This window comes from Triturus cristatus, chromosome 2_2 (assembly GCF_964204655.1).
Source record: "Triturus cristatus chromosome 2_2, aTriCri1.1, whole genome shotgun sequence".
NCBI classification, from domain to species: domain Eukaryota; kingdom Metazoa; phylum Chordata; class Amphibia; order Caudata; family Salamandridae; genus Triturus; species Triturus cristatus.
The window spans coordinates 1,155,094,487-1,155,118,178 of NC_140582.1; the positions used below are offsets into that span (position 1 = coordinate 1,155,094,487).

Below are 23,692 nucleotides of genomic sequence, written 5' to 3' on the forward strand. Positions count from 1 at the left end.
AAAGACAAATCAATTTCTTTAATTTCAAGTGCTCTGAAAAATGCTAACTGCTGAGTAATAGATAGAGAATCTTTAGCCACATTTTGGGCAGTGAGAAGTCTAAAATCTTTTGTGTGGGAAAGAAAATTCACTAGAAGGACAGATCACAAACCTCTAAAAAAAGTGTTCACCAAACAGCCTAACAATGCTGTAACCAATTGCATTAGCCGTGGGGCTGTAGCATTGAAAAAATACGAATTTTACAATGAGTATGCGCCAGAGGCAAAAAACACTTTGCTGAAGCTTGTTAAATTGATGAGGAAAACTTATGTTTCCTCATCAATTTAACAAGCTTTCAGCAAAGTGTTTCTTTGCCTCTGGCACATACTCATTTTAAAATTCATATTTTTTGGATTCACTAGATGAGGATGAAGAAGATAAAGGGGTTGAATTGTGTATGGTGATAGATGGAATTGTAGGTAAAGATGAACGGAAAAATGAAATAATAAAGTAAGTGGTATTACAAGAGGTGAGAGATAATATGATGGGGAAAAAAGGTATTGTACCGTGAAAGATGAATTTTCTGAAAAAGGGGAATTAATATTTAGATGAACCAGATTGATCCCACCATGGACAGTGAGGGATAAAGTGAAAAGTTGGGCACATAAAGAAACATTGGAATTATAAAAACCAAGGGTTGACTATGTCAAGATTACTGGTGGCTGTGTTTAGACAAGACGGTGGAAAGAAAAGTAAGAGACTGTGTTGATTGCTTTATGAGCGATAAGGTATTTAGAGCAAGAGTTCAATCAATGGCAAGTTACAGGATAAACCATGGGACACTCTAGCACTGGACATAGCGTGGCCTTTACATAATGAGAGGGAGGGATAGTTCATTTTAGTTTTAATAGATATGTATTTCAAATGGCCAGAAGTAATGATAATAAATAATGTAGAAACAAAAAATGTGGTAACCCTTAGATGTAATCTTTAGGGGGGAAGAATTTTCACAAGCCATTATGATGGTGAACAATGTTCAACTGAAATCTAAAACAATTCATTTTTTTTACAGAACAGAGTAATTTGGCACATAAATGTACACTGTACTATCCTGGAACTAATGGAATGGTAGAGAGACTGAACATAGTGCTCAAGGAAGTGAGTCAGATTGCAAGATGAAACAAGAACAAATTAGAGAGATTAAATAATAAGGAAGGTGGTGAGGAATACACTTACAGCTCATATTACAATAGGGAGAACCCTGTTTGATTTTCAATGCTAATTCCCATCGGAAACTTTGCTCTCCAATACAGAAAAATGGCTGAACAGAATTTTACCAAATGTGGCAGAAAGTTAGAGCTGGTACTCCTGCTGGACCCAGTACGGCCTTCTCGAAAGGAACTGCAGTACTCCTGCAGGTACTGGTGTACAAGCTTCCAATCATGGTATTGTAGTTCTGTGCAAGCTTCCCAGAGTATGCGTGCACAGTACTGAGCTACCATGACATAGAAGCTTGTGTGTAGTGCAGGAGTACTGCAGTACCTGAAACAAATAAAAAAGAAAAGCAGAAGAAAATGTGGGTTGGATGTCTGTGGGTGATTGGGTGCCCTCAGGAGGATGGGTGCAGGGCCCTGCACCCAACCTCTTGCAGTGCACTGCTAAAGGTTGTGTGCAGTGGGTAGTTACCCACCCACGGTGGAGTTGGGCGCATAGTCTGGGCCTCTGGGTGGCTAAACCCCTTTGCTTGCTGGCATTTACCATGAGCAGGGGGGTCAGCATGGATGGCCTAGCGCTCGACCAGCCATGGACATCCGCAGGTACCCAACACACATTTTCCTCTCCAGCTGGGGAGTGGATGTATGCAGTGGGGTTGGTCAGCCACAGCAGAATTGGGCGCAGGGCCTGGCCAGAGTCAGTGAAGCTGCAGGGTCATTGGCTGTAGGCTGCCAGGAGGGAGGGGTTGGGTTTTTGCTCAAGTTTGAATATCAATATTGATTAAAGAAAACTTAGAGACTCATTAAAAAAATCCACCTGAATTGTGCCTTCCTTCTAAACACGCCTATGCACAATCCCAAGATCACAACCTGTGCCCACCACCCAACCGTCCATCCTTATTCACAGTGTTCCTCCTTCGACCTCAATCAAGATACTTTTATTAAAGCTTGGGCATCAATGGAGGCCAGATGTTCTTGTTCTCCCCTTGACTTCCTTCTTGCTCCTACTCAGTGTTGTGATACTTGTAGAGATCATCCTTACCCCACTATTCTCTTAGCTCCCTTTCCTGTTTATCCCTCCACTCCATTCCTTGACGTCTCCTTCCACAGTTTCCTTAGCCATTTCTTTGTTGATGACACGTTTCTCTATTCTTCTTTGCTTGATATTACGTGGCTATGTGGAGCCTAATGTCTACATCTGTTATGGCTAGGAGCCTCTATTGCACCTCACACTAAATGCCCATAATTGATCCATCTCTTAGAGCGCTCTCGCCAGACTCAATTGAAGCTTCCTTCTTGATCTGCTACCAGAGGGTTTATTTTGACAGTGGAAAGAGTCTTATAACTTTTACATCTTCCTGCTATCACCTCCTCTCCATTTACAACACCTGGCCCTACCTCCCCTTATAGTTAGCCCTTACTCTTACAAACACTGCACTGAAGTAACAGCCTGCACCTGGTACTCCCTCCTACACCTCCCACTTACATGTTAAATTCTTCCATTTAGCCACCTGCCGCCTAATTCAGAGCTGTTGGGTTGACAACCATTCCCCTTGTAGGCATAACTCAGAGAGGCTCCATGTCTGATATTTGCTTCAGCCCTATTTTAATAGTGATGGCCATCTCTCTCCATAACCTTGGCCTTCTGCCTTCAATCACTAATACTGCAGCATAACATAGACTGGTGGTGCCCAATGCAAAATGAGGGACCAGCCTCTAAGATATAATGTAGACTCTTGTGTCGTACACATAGAACGGTGTTTGGTCAAGCATAGGGACCTTAATTGCTGCGGAATACCCCTCATTGCTATAAACCCACTGAGATAGATTCAGTCGTTGATCCTTCTACCACTCTTCCACTACAGTGCCCTCACCATGGAGCTCCCAGAACATTGAGAATCTTCGAAATAGCGCCTAGCTCTGCCTCTGGTAGGGGCATATTTACAAGACAATGGCGCAGTGCGGTGCTGCAAGCAATTTTGCTGTGCCAAGCTGTGTCATTGTCTAAGTGCAGGAATGCACCATATTTACAAAAATAAGTCACATTCCAGTACTCACTCCTGCACAAATACAGCAGCACACATAGAAAGAGCAAAAAACACAAGGAGAAATAAGAGCATTTCTCATGATTGTGCCACCGTTACGCCTCCCCTGGGGAGCCGTAAGTTTTTGGATCTGCCTCAGATTTACGATTCATTGTAAATCTGGGGCAGTGTCGAAAAGCCATGTGTGTTGCTTGGAATGCTCACAGCAACACCCATTGCACGCCACTTGAAAGCAGAAAACTGCATTAAAGGGAATGATATTTACAAGGCTGTGTGAAGCCACGCAAAGTGGCTTAATGCTGCATTGTAAATATGGAGCAGGACACAGCGACACCGAAGCATCGCAAAAAGTGACATTCCGGTGGCGCACAGGACTTGTAAATGAGGCCCCAAGTGTGTCAAAACCTCGCTGTCCCTCAGCTACCCTTATGCAGAAAATACCATGATTGCTCCAGTGACTCCAACATGGCACGGCTCCGGGCATATACAACTAGGGGGCCATCTATAAGTGCCAGGAGAGCAGCAGAGCTCGGCTCAGGTGGTAAAGTCCACTTCATCTACAGCATCCAACATACTTGCTTTGGATGCTGTCTGTAAACATAAAGGTCAATGTTTGATGTTACTATGGAAGTCATCTCGCATTGCCTAACTCCTCATCCTCTGATGCGGAACCCTTGGATAATTTCCATTGTAGATGATCTGCATGTTTAATTAATGCAACTGCAATCTTTAAATAATGACGTCAACATGGATAACAGAATGTGATACCTCATCCGCAACTTCCTGCTTCTGGACTTTTTCCGACACTTTTTGCTGGTCCATGTCCAATTCATAAATGAATGAACATGCATGACAATGTGGTCAGTAGAGTTCCAGAACTTGGTGACGTTGTGGGTGGAAAATATAATACCAGAAGAATATAGAAAACAAGACAGAACCTCATCAGTAAGAAGAAACGGGTACCTGCAGTGATGGATGCCAGCCTGATGGAGTCCACGCCTTGCGCAAATGGCTCGTACGGGGAACTTTGCAACACGTTCATTCCTATAAGAAAATAACACAATCAGAAAATCATGGCTGGTTTGTAAGAACATACAGCAACTTCAGCATATGAAGAATAGTTCAATGAGATATGCAGGAAGACAACTGGCTAAACACCATACTGTTAGGGCTGCCATTTGCTACATTGCCCTGCATTTCGTACTGATGTGACAGTTGCAAAAATGGTGAATGGTTGTATTTCCCGCACCTAGGAACTTACCTTACTTATTGTTGGGATTTTGTAAAGTGCTACAAACCGTCATGCAACATCTGAATCGCATCACTTGAGGGTGGCTCATTTTTTCAAAATTCCTAAATCAGCCCAAGACTAGGGGGTGTGCGGAGTTCGCGTAATTTGCTTTCATGTGATTACGCACATTTTTACAAAATTACATGGGATTATGAGAAATGCAAATCTGTCATTACATTCTATGTATTTTAGTGAGAAATGTATCCTTGTGTCTATTTTTGACACAAGAACGTATTTTGCACTAAAACATAGTCCAAAAAACAAAAGTACGGCAAACAACAGCAACTCACATACTTTTCTTCCCATGCGTTGCTCATTAGCAGTAAGTGTCTACCGAGAATGGTTTGTAATTGTGCGTAATGGCGAAATATCAAGAATGTCACGCAACAAGCATGCCGCGAAATTTTGTGAATTACGCTGGCGTAATTTCCGTTTGGGCCACGTCTATTCAAAGCATGAGTATATCAATCTAAACTTGCCTAATTCCATAAAAAATGAGTTCATATTCATTCTAAAGGGGGAAGTGAGGTATGAGCTTACTGGGATCACGAAATAATGGGAAATAAGATGCGGTAGTATTTGTTTCTACACTGAATCCATTTTTTCTCATTTTGAGCTAGTTCTTCAGCCGGATATTACGACGGCTTTCAGCAAGCAAAATGACTGGGTACAAAACTTCAGCCCCGCGGTGTTTCCACACCACTTGTGAGTCAGTCACTCCTGCCCGAAGCTCATTCTGGAGTAATGCGTGGCTTGTGATGAGACCTCAAGCCAGCTTCACAAAGATATGTTCAATCCATCCCATGAGGCTGATAAGGTTTTTGCTTGTCTGTTTTTTGCTAGATGTTACCACCAACATAGCCTGTTAATACTCAGTTGTTATTGCCATTTTGGAACTGATAGTGCGTGATGGTGCTCTAAAATTTGTAGGGGTGCATCATAATCACGGGTAGTCAGCACCCACATATATTCTTGTGGTATTAACGTGTGATTATTAGAACGTGGTGTAATAATGATGTGATAATAAATGATAGAAATGTATTTGTACCATGCAAAGGGAAATGAAATAGCATTCATGACCAAAATTGTAATCTTTAGTATGCTGCAATTGATTAACGAAAGGTTTTTGTGTAATGAAATGCATTTTAGTTTAAATGTGCACCAAGATGAAGATTGCACAAAGAAATATTGTGAGATGCTTAACGTGTATTGATTGTAGATGCTGTAGTGCAAAGCGTTATTAACTCGAGTGTATAATTTGATGTGTAAAGGCCTAAATGAAATGTTCACGTTGGAATATGAAAGGCCTATTCGTTTATTCTTCCGTTGGCCAAACTGTGTAGGTCCAAAAATTTATTTTTCCCTGGTAGGCTCTCGCATTTAGAAGTAGTCAGCGAATTTCATATGTATGCAGGGATGTTCTGTTCTCACGTTTCAGTTGCAGGTGGTAGAAGCTGCCTTTGTTAGTTAGAACTAACGTCTTAGGAGTGAGGCATGGAGGAGATGTGCAACAATGTAAACAGGGAATCGATAATTGGGACCCGGTGTTCCTTCTCACCGAGGAGGCCTGGGAATCAAGGGCAACGGAATACACATGGAGAAGACGGTGGAAAACTAACTAGGAGAGGTGTCCGTTAGTGAGGTGATCTGTGGGCGTGTTCTACATTTTTGCATTTTGTATTAGGGAAAGCGCCCCCAGGGAGGAGAGGCAGAAGGAGAAAGAGAGAGGATCAGAGAGGTAAAGGGAGAAAGGATGAGTCAGGAGTTAGGGGATTGATTTTGGGAACAGCATCTTAGAATGAACTCTTTAGCTTTAGTCATCTGGATTCCATTGTGAATTCGCTTCTTAGGAAGTCTTTACAAGCTGACACTTTTTTTATTGATTTTGCCTGGGAAATGCTAGGTAGGGATGTCACCTTAGAGATAGTGTAGGGATAGTCTAATGTTTTTTTTCCCTTTCAGAGACAGATGAAGTCTGATTTAAATATTGGAGCAGTCCTTGCTTGTGTGTTATTTTTGGAATTGTTTATTCTCTTCATGATTCACCAAAGCCGATTAATCCGTAGATTTGGTTTTGTATTAGTTCCTATGTATTTCTACAACCTCGTCTTGAGGTGCTTGTATATCCAGTTGTTTTTGCCATTGTAATAAACCCCTAAACTGAAGTTGGAGTCTGTGGTCCTTGAGTTCTGATTACTATGGAAAGTTAAATTGTGATGCGTTGTTTCTTCCCTTTACACTTCTCAGCAGGTAAAAAGAGACATCGACCTGAGGTTCCATGTTAAATTTCTGCAGTGGAACCCGGCCTTATCATTACATAGTGACGAACTTACTCATCCAGGTCGGATTGGCCATTGATGCCATCAGCATTACCCTGGGGCCTGGAGCCACGATGGGCAGAGTTTTGAAGGCAGGTGTCCACTGCTAGTACCTGTGTGACCTTTCAGGATCCTAGAGGATAATTACAGAAGGCACAGACGGGGCTTTATGAGAAAGGGAGATGGGGAGAGAGTGATAGAGAGAAAGAGAGAGAACAGAGAGGGAGAAACGAGAGAGGTGAGGAGAGAGGTAGAGAATGGATGGATGGAAAGAGGGGCTAAAGAAAGAGAAGGAATAGAACAGGAGTGCCTCGAACGATTTTGCTAGGGCTGCTTTTGATTCCCAGTCGGACCTTAGACCTGATCCAAGGCCTGTATTCATGAATGTTGTAAATATCTCCCACGGTTATACCTTCACATCCTCAGCTTCTGCAAGAAACTGCCTTCTGTCTCTTCATTGAACTGCATATATTTTCTGTGCGTTCCAAATGCTCTTTCTGCATGGCGCACCAACACTCTTAGGGCCAGATTTATCATGGGCTTGCGTTGCTGTTGCATCGCGAATGGTGACGCAAGGCTACTCAAGCCCTTAAGTCAGATTTACTATGCCAAGCAGAGCCACCTTGCATGACTCTGCGTGGCATGGTCCATCTGTTGTAACGCGAGGCAGCGCAAATCACCGCCTTGCGTTACTCTGCGATGGGAAGGGGTTCAACGGGTGGAGCGCGGGTATTCCCACGCATCCACCCATTGTTTTTCGCGCATTTCCTGATTTACTAAAACTAGTAAACCTGGGAATGTGCCAAAATACTACAACTTCCCAGGTGAGGCATAACAAGGAGAAATATGTTTATTTGTCTTCCTCACTTCCTCTTTCGACATGTGCTGTATTCTGCAGCACACGTAGAACGAGTGAAATGCCTCTCATGATTGTTTTTGTGCAGGAAGTTGTGTTTTCCTGCACAAAAACAATCCTTCATGTATTGCAGGCGCCCTTGCACCATGGCACAAGGGTGTCTGCGTTGGCGCTTGGCAGCCACTAGTGTGCCAGTGCAGAGAAAGAGCAGGAATGTGCCATATGTTAGTAATTATGGTGCATTCCTACTCTCTTCATTTGACGCAGGGCAGCAAGTTGTCTTGCTCCATTGCAGTGCGTCAAATCTCAGTAAATCTGGGCCTGACTGTGCTAAAGAAGCCCATGTAAATAAATATATACAATTTCACGGATTTATCATGTTCTTATGGTTCTCCAGTGAAGCTGTCTGATCTTTGCACCATATGGATGACAAGGAAGCCTAGAATTCTGCCTCTGACTAGTTCCAGGATCTTAACCACAACCTTGACCTCACCATTGGTAATTACCACCAGTCCACCAGATCCCAATCTGTCCATTACTAATTATAGCAAATGCTTATGGGTCAGCATTGGCAATCCTGTTCCCCTTGAAGCCACACAAATCAAGGCATTGTAAATAGATGAATAAAAGGTCTTTTGACACAACAAAGCAGTCACACAACACTTTGAAACAAATGGAGTACAACTCATGACTTTTAGATCCTCTAGTCGAAGGATTGTGCCAACTTCATGAGTTTTCCAGTCCAGTGGCAGCTTAAAAATGCATCACAACTCTATTACTTCTCTGTGAAGAACTTGTCTTTTTAGCCAATCTAAAGTTGGAATTGAGAGATTCATACACTGAAAGCGCTGAGGATAAAATGTCCGATCACACAGGCCACCTTCAGCCCACTCTCTCCTCTCTTCTACTCTTACCTTGCTTTTATAGAACACAGCTATTCTCATGAAACTTGTCTTGTAAAGAGTTTGAAGTTATCTGACATACAACTGATCTAGTAATAATCGATTGCTAAATTCATTGCAGCCTATTCGTGTTGTAGTTCATATGAACCAGGCAAGAAGGACCTTGATATTGAAAAATTGTATGTTGGATCAAAAAAAAAAAAGGATTTCAAACCTGCCATTTTCAGCCAGGGCATTCATCACAAGCTCTAATTACCAGTAACAATTGTCTTGGAATCTTTCAAGTATGTTTCTACCTGATTAATTTACAGAATGTTTGCAGTATCAACCGTAGACCACATCCACGGGCTAAACGATGACGGCAGCATATGGGCACTGCTCACATTCAACCTGCTGGCCATTTTAGATGCTGTCAGTCATTCCTACTTTTTCCCTAGGCAACTGAGGGCTGAAGGGGCTTTTTCATAACTGGCTACTATAGTTGCTAACTGGGTAACTAGTACTACAGTTCTACATCAGACAGAGGAACACTACAGAAAATGCTGCATTTTGATAGGCTCCTAGACAACAGATATATAGCCAGTAGATTTATATCTAATACCTGAGATAAGCCTCATTCCAGTTTCAACCCACCTATCACTACACCTTCTTCCCATAAAGCTGCCTGTGAACATCACAGAATTCTATTAAATAACTAGAATGTTAACTAGCTCACAGAATATGGCTGCACTGGGAGACAGGCTGCTGGGAAAGACAACTTTAGAATCATCCACTTTCCTGTGCAAAAGGCAGAATATGTCATACGAATGCTGCTTATCACAGCTGCTACAAGTTCATAGAATAAATGAGTCAACAAAAATATTACTTTCCTTTTTGTTTATATTACATATTTAAATTGTTCAAAGTCTGTAAAAATGATGTAGTCCATGACAATTTTCACTTTTAAAATATAATGCTTATTTTTCTGTCTGATTTACAATGCTACTTATTTTAAAATATGTTTGAATAAACCTTGAATGTAGTTTTTATACAGAGAAAGCTTTATACCATAAATATATAGTTTTAAATGTGTATAATTTATTTTTATATAATTCACAATAAATATTATTTTTAAGCCAATCAGTAGCCGTGCAGGTAGATGAAATGACTGTCAAGAGAAAGTGGAAAAAACGAAAGAGAAAAAAATAAAATGTACAAACAGGAACTCATTTGTAGAATGTTATTACCCATTGGAGTGCAAATCTATTAATTTTAAATGTGCGACCTGTTTCTAAATTATTTGCAGCTTCTGAAAAATAAATCTATTTACCTACATTTAAATGAAACAAAAAAGAACCTCTGTGATACGAACCAAAAAGTAACTTTTAGAACTGTTCACTATAGGGCAGTCTACACCCAAACATTTTGCTTTCTCCCCTCCTGTTTTGTTGATTTTGTTTGATGGCCTAAGGACTCTATGCACTTTACCACTGCTAACCAGTGCTCAAGTGCTTTTGCTTATTCTTTAAAACATGGTAACATTGGCTTACACCTGATTGGCATATTTAATTTAGTTCTACGTCCCTAGCAAAGTGGATTCATATACCCAGTGTTGATATATTTAATGCTAGTAGTGGGTCTACAGCACCTTTTATTTCACCCATCTAAGTATCTACCTAAAATATGTCTCAGGCCTGCCATTGTAGCCTGTGTGTTGCTTTGAACTGCTAATTTGACCTGGCAAAATAAACCCCTCGCTCTGTCTAGAACTCCTTTAATACATATGTCACCCCTAAGGTAGGTTCTAAACAGCCCATTGGGTAGTGTGCAGTGTATTTAAAAGGTTGGACATGTATGTTTAAGTTTTTAATGTCCTTGTAGTGAAAGACTCCTAAAATCATTTTTTTCTACTGTCATGCCTAACTTTCTCATTGGATAATATTGGGCTACCTTATCACATTAATACGTGATAACTTTTGTTTGGGAGCAGGTAGAAGGGTCCTGTTTTATGTCTAAGTAGTTGTAATTTAAAATCCTCTTTAATGGTAAAGTCAGATTTTAAGTCACAGTTCTGAAAATGCCACACAGCAGGGGGATTGGGTGTTGGCAGGATGGACCATCTTGAGAGGATGGGAGAAGCAGAGCTGTGCATTGCTCTACTTGCACTTCATAGTCACTGTCATGAGGCACCAGGTGAACTGCCATGCTGTCAGAAGTTTGCCTTGTACCCTCAGAGGACTCCCTTGCTGCTTGCGACCTGCTTTTCTGCTTGTTCCTATGACTACCAGAGTGACTCCAAGGGATATATCTGGCTGACCTAATCAGAGCCTAAGGGACAGAAAAGGTTCCAACCATCTTAAACCCGTGCCTGGACCCAGCTTAAGTGAGTCCTGACCACCCAAGCGGTGCCCCTCCAGTCCTGGAACCTTGGAAGTGGTGCTAAATGTGCCCAGATAGCCCAAATCCAAAAACTGGGACTTAGAAAACATTCTGCCGTTAAGTGCTCTGAGAACCGAGAAGAGACTAGGACATACCTCCTTGCCGATTTGCTGAAGGTGCATTGCTGGTCAGCCTGAGCTCCTGCTACGTTCTTCTCCACAGCAGCAAATCCTGTGTAGCAACTCCTCGTGTGAGGGTTTCAAGCTTCCTGGAGGCCTGGTTGGTTATAGCCTGCAGCCTCGTCCCGCTGGAGATTTCCAACTTCAAAAAAAGAGACAAAGACCGAACGTAGAAATCTTCAATCTTCAATGCACCTTTGTTGTGCGGCTCCCCGTCAACGATGCCTCCTACTCGTACACAGCCAGATGTCTTGTCCCGAGGAATTTTACCGTCTCATACATTTTACTTAAAAATTCTTCTTAGTCTGAAGTTAAGCATAGACTGGGCTCAACCACTTTGTGTTACCAGAAAGACGCTCTATTGCGGTCATAACTTTCGACTTTCACCCAGCCAATCTCACTAGACTAGATGTAAAGTTTCACTTTAAACTTTAAAATATCATAATTCTGGTTCTACCGATTGGATTGTTGTTGTTTTGGTGTCAAATAATGTATTATTGTTTAAGTGCTGCATAAATAATTTACAAATTGCCTAAGTTAAACCTGACTGCTTTTGTGCCAAGCTACCACAGGGTTAAGCACACGTGAATTTAGTGACTTTTTGTGGTTCGCCTTGATAAGGATTGTGGCTGTGGCTTGAGTAGGGATTCATCCCCCTCAACCAACAACCACATTTCTTACAGTTACTATTTTAAAATCAGAGTGGTTTTAATCAGCAGAGATAGTGGAAGGAGCCGGTCGTTGGTGCAGAATGGAATGCGAGAGAGAGAAGGCTCGCATGCTTGCAGCTGTAGATTCAAAGCTGACTATGGTTCCTGTATGTGAAGAATTTCAATGGCCGCCCAACTTGCTCATCGTTGCTCCCGGCAACAGAGATAGTGGGTAGGCTGAGTAAACAGAAAGGGGATGCTTAACTTAAAGTGTCCTCATTTTAGCTATCTAGAACACTCGCCATACTTTCTATTACAACATATAACCCATCATTTTATCATTTACTGCAGTTTCATACTTTCCATTCAGGAGCTCTGATTCCAGCAACATTGTGTTCTGGTGTGTCTCACATTAGTCATGGATACAGCATGTTAGTGCTGTAGTAGTTCATTAGAACTCAGACTGTCTTATTTTTTCTCACATGGCTCAGGAAGATATTTGTGAATATATTTCAAGCTTGTTCTCATTTTAGCTTCTGGGACACCTTCTATAATTTCTATGAATAAATTATTAGACAAACCCATTATCTCTCAAACATGGTTTATGAAATAACAGCAGAGGATCAGCATTTTTCCTAAACTTTTACTAAAAATAATTTCACGTGCAGTGAGAGGTGTGAGGCAGGGAATGTACTGAAACCCTTTTGGTAGACATCTGCATATGAGTGGCAGATAACCTCCTAAAACTGAATGTCTCTAAAACAAAAGCTGGTGTATATGGGAACAACTCCTCCCTATAGGTGTCCAAATTCACAACCCAGTTAGTTTGTGTGTTCAGGAAACTCTTTTTCCTCTTGAAAAGCAACTAACATTGATCTTCGGGGGTCAACATGGTGGCCAAGTCCTGTGTCTAGCATTTTTTGGATTCTACCTGGAGTATTCATGTACCCTTTTTCCAAGTAAATGACTGTGGCCACCTCGATAATGATTACCTCAGAAATTAGTATGTTAATGGGATGTATTGGCCTGTTTAGGTTGATAGGAAGCATATGTAGAGTTCATCAACCCGCTAAATGGTGGGTAAAAAAGGCACAAGAATATCTTGATCGTTTCATAACTTGTCAATTTCTTAGGGCATAATACTGCAATGACCGCTGTGAGTCTGACCAAGAGGTTTCCTCAACAATTCGGATCTGGTATTTTCAGTTTAAGTTCCCAGCATCAAGAGGAATGGCATAGGGGCCAAACACTTTTAGTTACAGATGTAAATTTACAGAATATTTTGACGATAACCATTAATTCCAGTTGAGTTATCTGTTATCTGGGAAGGTTGCCAAGACCAGGCTATTCCTACAAGCATAAGCAGGCTTCAACTTATAGAATGTGTTCCAAGAAAACCAGTACTATAAAGACAGTCCCTTTCAGGGTCTGATTATGCTTACAAAGTTTATATAAATCCGCAAAACAGGACCAGCCCTGTGTGGATTTAAAATTGTATGGAGCCATGTCTGGGCCACCAATACACACATTTTATTGTTTTGCCAGCATATAATATACATGACATCTGTATTAGGACAGGTGAGCAAGATGGCAGCAGACACCCTGTGCGTTTGGATTATTGATTTGTTCCCCCTCTTTAGTTATGTGTTTGATGCTAGAGAGGTATCATCCAGCAGTAGTCGCATCTTTGGTGACACCAGCTCATGATTGGTGCATTCTTTAGGATATCTCAGAAATTTGTCATCTCTGGTTCACTAACAGAAGCAACTACTAGGAATTGTGGCAATACTCTTAGTGAAAGTGTGAAGAAAAGCAGTTTTCTCCTACTGTCAGTGAAGGGCACCAGACCCTTGAGAGGAAGCAGTTGCATTTTGGGGTCAGCTAAGGATAGGTGTTCCAGACATTCTAAAACCAACACAAAAGATAATATCCCAATGCAACTTTTGAGGCATTGCTCCATCCGACTTCCAAAATACTGCTGTATCCCCAAATGTTCGCTATATCCCATTGACCCAAGTAACTCCAAAACCATTTCTCCACATTTGTACCCTTCATTGAGAAGATGGTCGCCAGCCGATTTACTTCCAGTGCTTTCCGCTGCCTGGCCACATGCCTGACCTCTAACATTTTATCTTCCAATCCCCCTGCGTAGAGAGAACACCCCTCTGTTGTGTTGCCAATCAGTGTGCGTCTGCTTTTACTCGTGACTGTGCTGCATGTGTTCTCCTGGTTTAGGAAGCCCACCCAGTGCCCAGAAAACCAATCTGAACACCCGCCTGCTTTCAACAGCGTACCTTGACCCTGGCATGCCGACCGTGAGCTGCCAGAACCCAACTATGCACATGTAGGGTCTTCTCTCTGATGACAGCTTCTGCATCTGTCACGAATGTAAAGATCAAGACCACACAAACTCATAGGGCCCTGTCTATGTCCTAAACCAACACAGCATGCAGCACCTTGGTCACCACAGACAGCAGGAGCAAGCAGGTGTGGTGCACTTTACCTACTGCAGAAGAATCCAAAGTCTGCCCAGATTTTGGTGCAAAATACTTGAACTGTCATAATATCACTGAGCTTTGGAACTAAATGTGAATACACATCGTATCTCTTTTTTTAAAAAAAATCTAACAACTGTTGGAAAAGGCAGTTTCTGAGAGCTATTCATGTGTTAACTGTATCTAATTTTCTAAACCAGCATCACCCTCCAAGGGTTAGCCTACAATGATCATCCACACCTCTCCCTGAAAGCCAATCCGAAAAAAAAGGAGGTGCTCTACATTTCTGAGCTTGAAGTAGTCTCTGATTTCTGAGACTCCAGGGACAACAGGCAGTTCTTTCAAAGAATGACTCAGTCGCCCTTTAGTGAACCCAGTCACTGCAAACTGACCTCACATGTTTGCTGCACGCTGTCCCCCCATAGAAGCTCCTCAACTCTTCCACAGTGGCAGGTGAATCATGCGCATGTTGCGCCAGATCCTTCCACTTCTCGCGGAGCCCTCGAGGAGGCTGGTAGTCCAGGCCCTGATTCTTTCACTCCTGGACTCCCTCTACTTCGGTGCCCCAGGGCAGTGATTCTTAAACTCCAAGTCATGCAAAATGCAGCCGCATGACATACTGCTGTTAGGGACACACAGGCATGACCTCCACTGGTTACCTATGGTCCAAAGATTCAGATGTAATCCTTGTACAAGGTGCACAGATCCCTTCATGCAAGCACCCCTAACCCAATCTCACGCCAGCTGGTCATCCCCTACTCCCTCAAAAGACCTCTTAGATCCATCAGCTCTCATCAGCACTTTAGAAGAGCCAGGAGTGGAGGCCGGTCTCAACGCGGCCAAGCTGTGGAATGCCCTTTCTCTGGCCATTAGATCTATGAATAACAAGCTGAGTTTCCGAAAATCCCTCAAGACCTGGCTCTTTAGGACCTGATCTTTTCAGCTGTCGCGTCTGGTCTTGGTGTAGTGGTTCTCTTTCGGCCGCCAGCACTGGGATGCCTCTGGGTCGCCATGCGCTTTACAAATCCCTTAGCATAGCATAGCATAGCATAGGTGGTTTCAGGGAGTGCACCTACCTAGCAGCATGAGCGCCTTCATGGCATCTGGGCTGGGCGCATCCAGTGGAGGCTGCGCTGGTTCAAACCAGGACATGTGTTTATCATTGTTAACCTGACCCAAGAAGTCTTGGTGTAAGTAAATTAACAGCAGTATAAAAGTCTTTCTGCAGTTACAGTGCTCCTAATGTGCATTGTACAGTATCAATAGTTTAAACCAAAATAAAACTGCACTTTCACAGTCAAGTTCATAGAAATCTTGTTCTTCTTCTCAGAAGAGCAAAAAAGGTCAGAGGTAAATAAAAAGCACTTTGGCGGAATGATTCAAAGTTCTGCCCAGTGAATTTTCTAACAGCAGATCTTCCGCATGGATGAGTGACTAATGAATAACGAAAGTGACAGGGCTGTGAGTGTCCACAGGGGAACAGACAGATCCAATCCTCTGGAAGACAAAAGGCTTTGATTATTGTCCTTTTAATGTGTTTGCCTATCAGGGCCATTTATATCGATCGGATTGTTGAAACTAATTTTCAGATTCTTGTGCCTTGCATTGTGTTAGAATGTCCTCTGTGATTTCATGCTAGAAAACTCAATGCTTAATTTGTAAAAACAAAATGAGTGCCAGGGCCCTCATCAGGAGGCAGCCGCAGCTTGCGACACATGTTGCCCCTTCCAGCGCTGCAAATGAACCAACATAACGACTAGCCCTCACATTCCTACATGTGTGACAGTTCAGACTATTCCATGCCTCGTGCTATAAGAATGGCTTGGGCGGCAGGTATTAGTCATTTTCACTGTATATTGAACAAATAAACATCTGTTGTTGTCCTCATCTCTAAATTAGATATACAGAGTCATCATGTGGCAGACTGTCATAAGTTCCGGTGTTGAAAGTTAAGTGCCGGCGCCCAGCACCGGAAACCACCAGCTCAAATTAAGCACTGATAAAACTTCACATTTAGGTTAATAGTATTTAAGTCTATGATTTGTACAGAAATATGTACAAAGAATTATTATGGTCTGCAGCTTGGACCACGGATGGTCCGCCCAATTTTGGGGGCAGCGGCCTCCCCCGCTCTTACCTGCCATCTTGGGGCGGCAATAGCAAGCAACCGCCCGCTCCTCAATGCGTTTGCCCCACGGGGCGGCAAACGGAGAAAACCAATCAGCAACCCCCATCTGCACTCCCCCCCACTCGTCACTGCAGACGCCACGGTGCGGCCAGCGCAGGGACTGCCACGGGCATCCAGAGGGCTAGCTACGCCACTGGCTTGGTAGTTCTTCCCCTTCTAAGCGCAATAGGTCTGAGAGGAACTGTAAACTTTCAGGGCCTGATTCACAAAGGGTCTCTGGACTCGTCGCAGAGGCCCCACAGTGGTGGCAGGACCTCTGTACTGCAGTTAACTATTGTGGAGCCCCCTCCAGGAGTGCGCCTCCCGCCATGAGTGCGGGCCCTCCCGCCACGACTACGGGTCCACAGCCACGAGTGCGGAGACCCTTTGTGAATCGGCCCGCCAGTGTGGTTCAGAGTCTAATTTTAAGCAGTGCTTAATTTGGAAAACAATATAAGTGCCAGGGCTCCCATCATGAGACCACTGCAGCCGGTATCACACTTTGCCCGTGCCAGCTCAGCCTATGATAGTAACAACACAAGGATTAACCATAACACTCATACAAGTTTGACATTTCGGACTATTCCCGGGCCCCAAAGCAATAAGAATGGTTTGGGCGGCAGGTGATATTCATTCTTAATGTTTATTGAATGAATAATTTACCTGTTGGTAATTTCCAAATTAGCTAGACAGCGCTACCTTCTGGCAGCTGTCACAACGCCGGTGTTGAGAATTAAGTGCCGGTGCCGAGCACCGAAAACCAGTGGCTCAAATTAAGCACTGATTAAACTCAGCAGAATAAAACAGTAACTTCTTACATTCATGAGGATGCATACTTCTTTGCAGCTGGTCCAAACACAAGACTTCTGTTGCAGGAATAGACAAAACAATGATAAAGCAGACTTCTGCTTCTGGATGTATTTGCACCCGGCAAGGAAAGAACGAGACTTCTGCTTCTGGATGTCTTTGCACCCGGCAAGGATAGACCAAGAGGACCTAATTTACAGGATGAGTTTCAAAGTACTCTAGTGAGGCTCTGATATTGATCCATGGATGTAAGGTCCCATCTTCCTGAAGGAGAACTCATTGACGGGCTACAGCAGGGGTCTCCAGCCTTTTCTTTAGTGAGAGCTACTTCTGCTCAAGGGAGCTACTCCCAAGCTACTAGCAAATGTTATAACTGTACACTAGTAACAAGACATGTTAACAGTACACTACGGTCACTATAACGAGGATTATCAGCAATGACATATTCAGGTGAGGGCACACATAGAAGTGTCAGAAAGAAGTTTATCAGTATTAAATGCCTCCACTTGACTATTGAAGTGACATTCAAATCTTCACATGCCTAAGGCACAAAGGACATAACCACAGTAGTAAGTCTCCTTTACATAAATTGAATTACCATTTAACTATAAACTTTAAATATGTTTTGGAATTGCAACCTTTTGTCTTCCTCAGCATTCCAGTTTCTAAAAATACACATTTTTCTGTCAAATACCATTTTCCATTTTGGACAAACAAACTCAATTTTCCAGAGGGAAACCTTTTTTGATTTAAAAAAAAACGTAGTTTTAAAATGTATAGGAAATACACAGTCCCTATCATCAGTTTATCATCTTCATCGAGTACTCGTCTGTACAAATGCCTCACATGAACAGATTGCTTCGAATGCTCAGTAATTACAGTCCTATGCCATGGATGCTCACTATAGCACAAAGGATGCGTGTATTATACCAATAATACCCACCGTTATACCAGGGCCACAATTGTACCAAGGCTAGACACCATAAGGGGCGGAGTTCCCACCATTAATCAGCCATGGCCATTATTAGGCAAGGAGATGCCCCCATTCTGTCATGGATAGCTAAAGAGAGGTACGTCATGTTCTTAAAATGTCAATGATGTCTGCCACCATGCCACAAGTAAACAAAGAATGCCCAAAATAATCAAGGATGACAATGAACTGACATAACTGTGCCATAGATAAAACCCTTATGATGGAGGCAAGCATACACATTTGGCAGTCTTTGACACAAGCGTAAGCTTCTAGCACACAATAATGTTTATGAATGATGCACACATACATGAAGTTGAGGCTCTTAATTTTATCTGCTCTGGATCATACCCAGTGCTCCTCAACTCTTGGGCTTATCATGCACCCAACTTGCCACATTTTCACTTTGACTCCTGCAGTCCCACACTTTGGTGGGTGAGCACTGACTGGTGAGTCAGCACTGATTACTGCTCAGGCTACTGGTGCCACTCTTCTTATATGGGCCACTGTTCAAACATATAGTGCAACTGATTAAGCAGGGACAAAAACATGACCAATCTCCTTGTGACTTAGTTAGATAGAGATTGGATAAAGGTGGTCAAGTGGCAGACTCCATAAGCAACATAGTGTGTGTTTGATTGTTAGTATGAGTCCCTGCCATAGGTTTGGCTGGATAGCCCTCTAACGTTCTTGGGATGAGCAGTGCTGCCTTCTTTAATATGCACAGACTCTCTGAATGACATATTGGGCTTGACATCCCCTCTGAATGTTATTTTGAGGGTACTGGCGAACTACCAGTAACTCCTGAGCAACTCGTTGGAGACCCCTGAGCTGCAGCTTTAGGAAAATCCCTATCTTCATAGAGGACTGAGGAACTACTAAACATCATCTGGACTTGAACATAGACAAAAAAGGAGACTTGGTGGCTTCTTTTAGATTACATTCATAGGGTAGGGGGAGCATGTCCTCTAAAACTCCTGCTTAGTGCTTTCAACGATTGTGCCATCCCCGACAAAGCATTACAGGATGACATATGAAAATTCTACTGAAAGGGGATTTCCCACTTCTGCTGCTGGTGCACTTGTAGAAAAGACTCAGAAAAGAACTGATTCTGCTAAGTCGCATAAACCTGATTTGGCCACATCGTATGCATCAGAGTAAATTGCATAAAGTGTGCCCCCGGGAGGTGGGGCATCGCAGGAATGCCCAATACTTTGTTCATTTGTGCCCCCTTGTTGTCTATGCAATATCTCAAAAGGAATCTGCTGCCACAATGTACTGGATATACTGTATTGTTTTGCTGTTTCTAGTGTGGTCAGACAGGGCAAGGACGAAACCCACAACTGGGCACTTCTTTGGTCCATAATGACTGACCACCCACTTGGGTGTTGCTACACAGAGTAGTACCTCTTCTCCACTTGACACTCAGTGGTAACTGTGAACGAGCAGTTAAAGACTCTTTGGGGTGAGGAGTGTAAATACAGGTTAGTGAATTTGACTTATAACTCAAAGTGCACCGAATAATATCAATAAACAAATGTCCATTCAAATACTTGTTTTTTATTTGAAAAATAAGCATTTTATTTGTTAGACTGTGATGGTTTCCGACCATCTGACGGTCACGGCGACGGCGGCGACCAATCCAATATGGCCGCCGCCGACACTCCAGGAAGTGAAGTCAGCGGTCTAGCTGTCCCGGGGAGGCAGGTGGACGTGCCGGCTACAAAAATCCGGTGGGAGGTGAAAGCAGGCGGTGATATGGCGGAATCAAGGATCACAGAGGGAGAAGAGTGGAGCGCGAGGATTCCAGAGGCGGAAGAGTGGAGCGCGAGGATTCCAGAGGGAGAAGAGTGGAGCGCGAGCATCACGGAGGGAGAAGAGTGGAGCACGAGCATTGCGGAGGAGGAAGAGAAGAAGGACAACGACCGCTCGAAGAGCACTGCCCCCGGGACCACTGCTCTCCCTAACGGCGAGGAGACTGGGTCTCCCAACACCACGGCCCTGGAGGGTCATGGAAACAGGCAAGTGCCGGGTGGGTATTCCTCGTTTCTTAAGGGATTGTGGGGACGAATAAAGGGCACCCACGAGTGAGCACAAAACCTCCCCTATACACTAGGCACCTCTCCACAGGCAACAGGGCTCTGGTGACGGTCTGCACTACCCCACCCCTATTCTATAAAAGGACAAACAAATAGTCTAAGCTTGTTTTTTTCTTTATTTTCTTTTCTTTGGGTCCACGAGTGCCTGACTGAAGAAACCTGGGACCCCGAAGAAGCCCAAGTAGAAGAACCCGCAAGCTACAAGTCCTCTTACTGTGTCCCCTCACAAACCATTCTGTTTTCTTCAGCATATGTGGAGCTAACATATGCAGATATAGCAATAAAAGGAGGAAAGAATACCTTATCTCGTTGTCTCGAACATACTTACCCAGAAAGGAGGAAAGGGGTGGGGTGGGGTGGAAGCCCACCGCAAGGGTACCACAACAAAAGTGGTGTCAGAAGTGGGATCCACTGTCTGGGAAAAGACAGGACCCTGACATGGAGGCCATAATTACCCAACTAGCAGAAGGGCAACGCCATCTGCAGCTTGTTTTTGAGGAACAGACCAAACAGGCACAGCGGGAAAGAGAGGCTCTACAGACTGCCTTAAAGGACCAAGCAGCCCTCTTAACCGCAAACCAACAGGTTCAAGACACTGCGGTTTTACGCCTTACAGACGCTATAGCAAGCGCCCGGGTACATCCAAACGTACCGGGTTCAGTGCTCCAGAAATTCCAACAAGGGGATGACCCGGACTATTTTTTTGTAAACTTTGAAAGGGTTGCCTCCACAGCCGCGTGGCCACCAGAAAGATGGGGACAGTATATTGCACCTTTGCTATCAGGGGAGTTACAGACCGCCTATCAAGCTGCCAACCCGGCCGGGGTCACTAGTTACGCGGACATAAAAAAAGGCCATCCTTGAACGGTTGGGTTGTGACCAGGAATACTATCGGTCCCGATTCCGAAAGGAAAAATGGACTATAGGTGACAACCCAAGGGCCCGGTATTATCGCATAAGGGAATTAGGGAATCGGTGGTTGCAACCCGCCACCTCCTCCGTTGACGAGCTCACAGAAAAAGTGTATTTAGAGCAGTACTTAGAAGCACAACCCTATAACACCAGGGCATGGATCAAGCAACACCCCAATCTCTCTGTTATGGTAGCTGTGGACCTCGCTTGTGCATACCACCGTTCTCCTGAGTTCAAAGCCCCTACACACAGATCTCAAATAGGACCCCCATAGACACCAAGTAAAACAATTACCCCGTCCACAGAGCAAAGAGGTCATGTGTTCACCCGGCCCCAGCCAAAAACACCCCCTTCCGGTCCGGTCCCGCCTGGGCCACAGTGTTTTCACTGTGCCGAGTGGGGGCACATAGCCCAACACTGTCCTTCCCGCCCTTCCCCTCAAGAGCCTATGGAACTAGGGTATACTCGGGAACGTGTACTGGTGACAGGAAAAACTCCGGAAAGATATAGAAAGAAAATACACGTAAACGGAAAACCGGTTCTAGCTTTCTTAGACACCGGGTGTCACCATACGGTAATCGACAAGGCCCTAATACGCGACTCCCAATTAGTGGACGACGAGTGCATACAAGTAACCTGTGTCCATGGAGAGAAAAAGTTGTATCCGCTAGCCGAGGTTCTCTTAGATATAGAGGGGGAGTCCCTGTTGAGAAAAGTGGGGGTGGTAGCGGACCTCCCTGAATCTGTCTTGCTGGGAACAGACCTTCCTAGGTTCCACAAATAATTACAGACGCACACACCTTCCCCAACCCAAGTGACATGGTTACTTAACGCCCCTTTCCACAATAAATAAATACAGGGAGCGTCCCCAAAGGCACCGAAAACACGAAGGGAGAAAAGAGAACGGGCCAGGTATCTATCAGCTAAGCCTGTCTTATCCTCGCCTGTCTTTGCCTCCTCAGATATGCCTCAAGAAGCAGGACGAAGGTTCCGAGCAGCCCAAAGAGACGATACCACACTACAAAACGCTTGGGAGCAGGTCCAGGAAGAGCAACCGGATAAGGTAGGACCCTTCTTTTGTGTAAAAAAGGGACTTCTGTATGGGGTATCACAAGAAGGGGATAACCGAAAGGAACAATTGCTGGTTCCCCGTCTCTTCAGAGAACAGGTATTGGCCTTGGCCCACAGCCAGACCGGGTGTGGGCACTACGGTAAGAGCACACCTTACGGTATCTATTGCCTAGGTTCTATCGGCCTGGGGTCTACCAAGAAGTAGCCAGATACTGTGCAGCCTGCCCCCGTTGTCAGTTGGTTAATGTCCCTTCTATCCCCAAAGCCCCGCTCCAGTCCCTACCTATAATAGATGTGCCATTCAAAAGGGTAGGGATGGACCTAGTAGGACCCCTGATCCCGTCTGCTCTGGGACACCAGTACATTTTAGTTCTCGTAGATTACGCAACAAGATACCCAGAGGCTATACCTCTGTCTTCCATAACTACTACAGCGGTTGCCCATGCTTATTCCTGGGGATCAGGTACTTATCCTTCTGCCGAACTCCGAAAAAAAGCTCCTAGCCACCTGGCAAGGCCCCTACAAAATACTGAGTAAAGTAACCTTTTGCCAAGCCCAAACCTTCCTTTAAATACGTCACCCCTAGTGAAGCTCCTGGACAGCTCAGAAGGCAGGGTGCAGTGCATTTAAAAAGTAGACATGTAATTTTCAGTTTGACATGCCCTGGTAGAGAAAAATTCTTTCGTTTTTCACTACTGCAAGGCCTACCTCTCTCATAGCATAACATTGGAAGTACCTTATTATATTATTATAATAATCTATAATTTCCAAATGGGAACAGATAACCATGGCACTTTTAGAAAGTTGATATTTTCCTACCTTAGCCATTTAGTGTCTGTAGCCTGTTCCTGGGTGATTGGGTGTAGCTGACAAACAGGCTTTGTGTATTCCTACCAACAGCCACACACAATAGAGAGCTTAGGTGTGCCTGGGTGGGCCATCACTGGCAGGATGGGAGGGTAGACCTGGGCACAGCCCTACTTACACTTGAATAGGCTGTGTCCTTCCTCCACACAAAGGGCTGCATATCCCCTGTAGTTAGTCTGGAGCCAAGGCAGGGAAGGCCGGAAGGCTGTAAATTTCAAAGTGAAACCTCTAAAAGCTTTTCAAAGGCAGAACTGGGTACAAATAGTGGACCTCAGACACCAACTCCTCAGTACACTTCTGCACCTGTAGACCCCACTAGGTAGAGGGACGGCTGTGCTACTGAAAGGACTGCCTCTCTGCTGGACTGCTGCTCTGAAGGACTAATACCCTGCTGGCCTGCTGCACTCTTGCTAGGGGAGAAGGACTGGACTTGCATCTCTTGGAGTGATTCCAAGGGCTAGTTGGCTGGCCTCCTGATCAGAAGCCTCAGGGACATAACAGGCTTCCAACAA

At 44.0% G+C, this 23,692-nt stretch overlaps 1 protein-coding gene across 1 annotated transcript in view; it reads right to left on the bottom strand.

Annotated features, from left to right (window-relative positions):
• GFRA4 (GDNF family receptor alpha 4) overlaps positions 1-23,692 on the bottom strand; it is a 722,713-nt gene that overhangs the window by 184,533 nt on the left and 514,488 nt on the right. Inside the window, exon 3 of the mRNA XM_085642694.1 lies at positions 4,202-4,282. Coding sequence (XP_085498820.1) covers positions 4,202-4,282 — 81 coding nt within the window. The remainder of the gene's footprint in view (positions 1-4,201; positions 4,283-23,692) is intronic.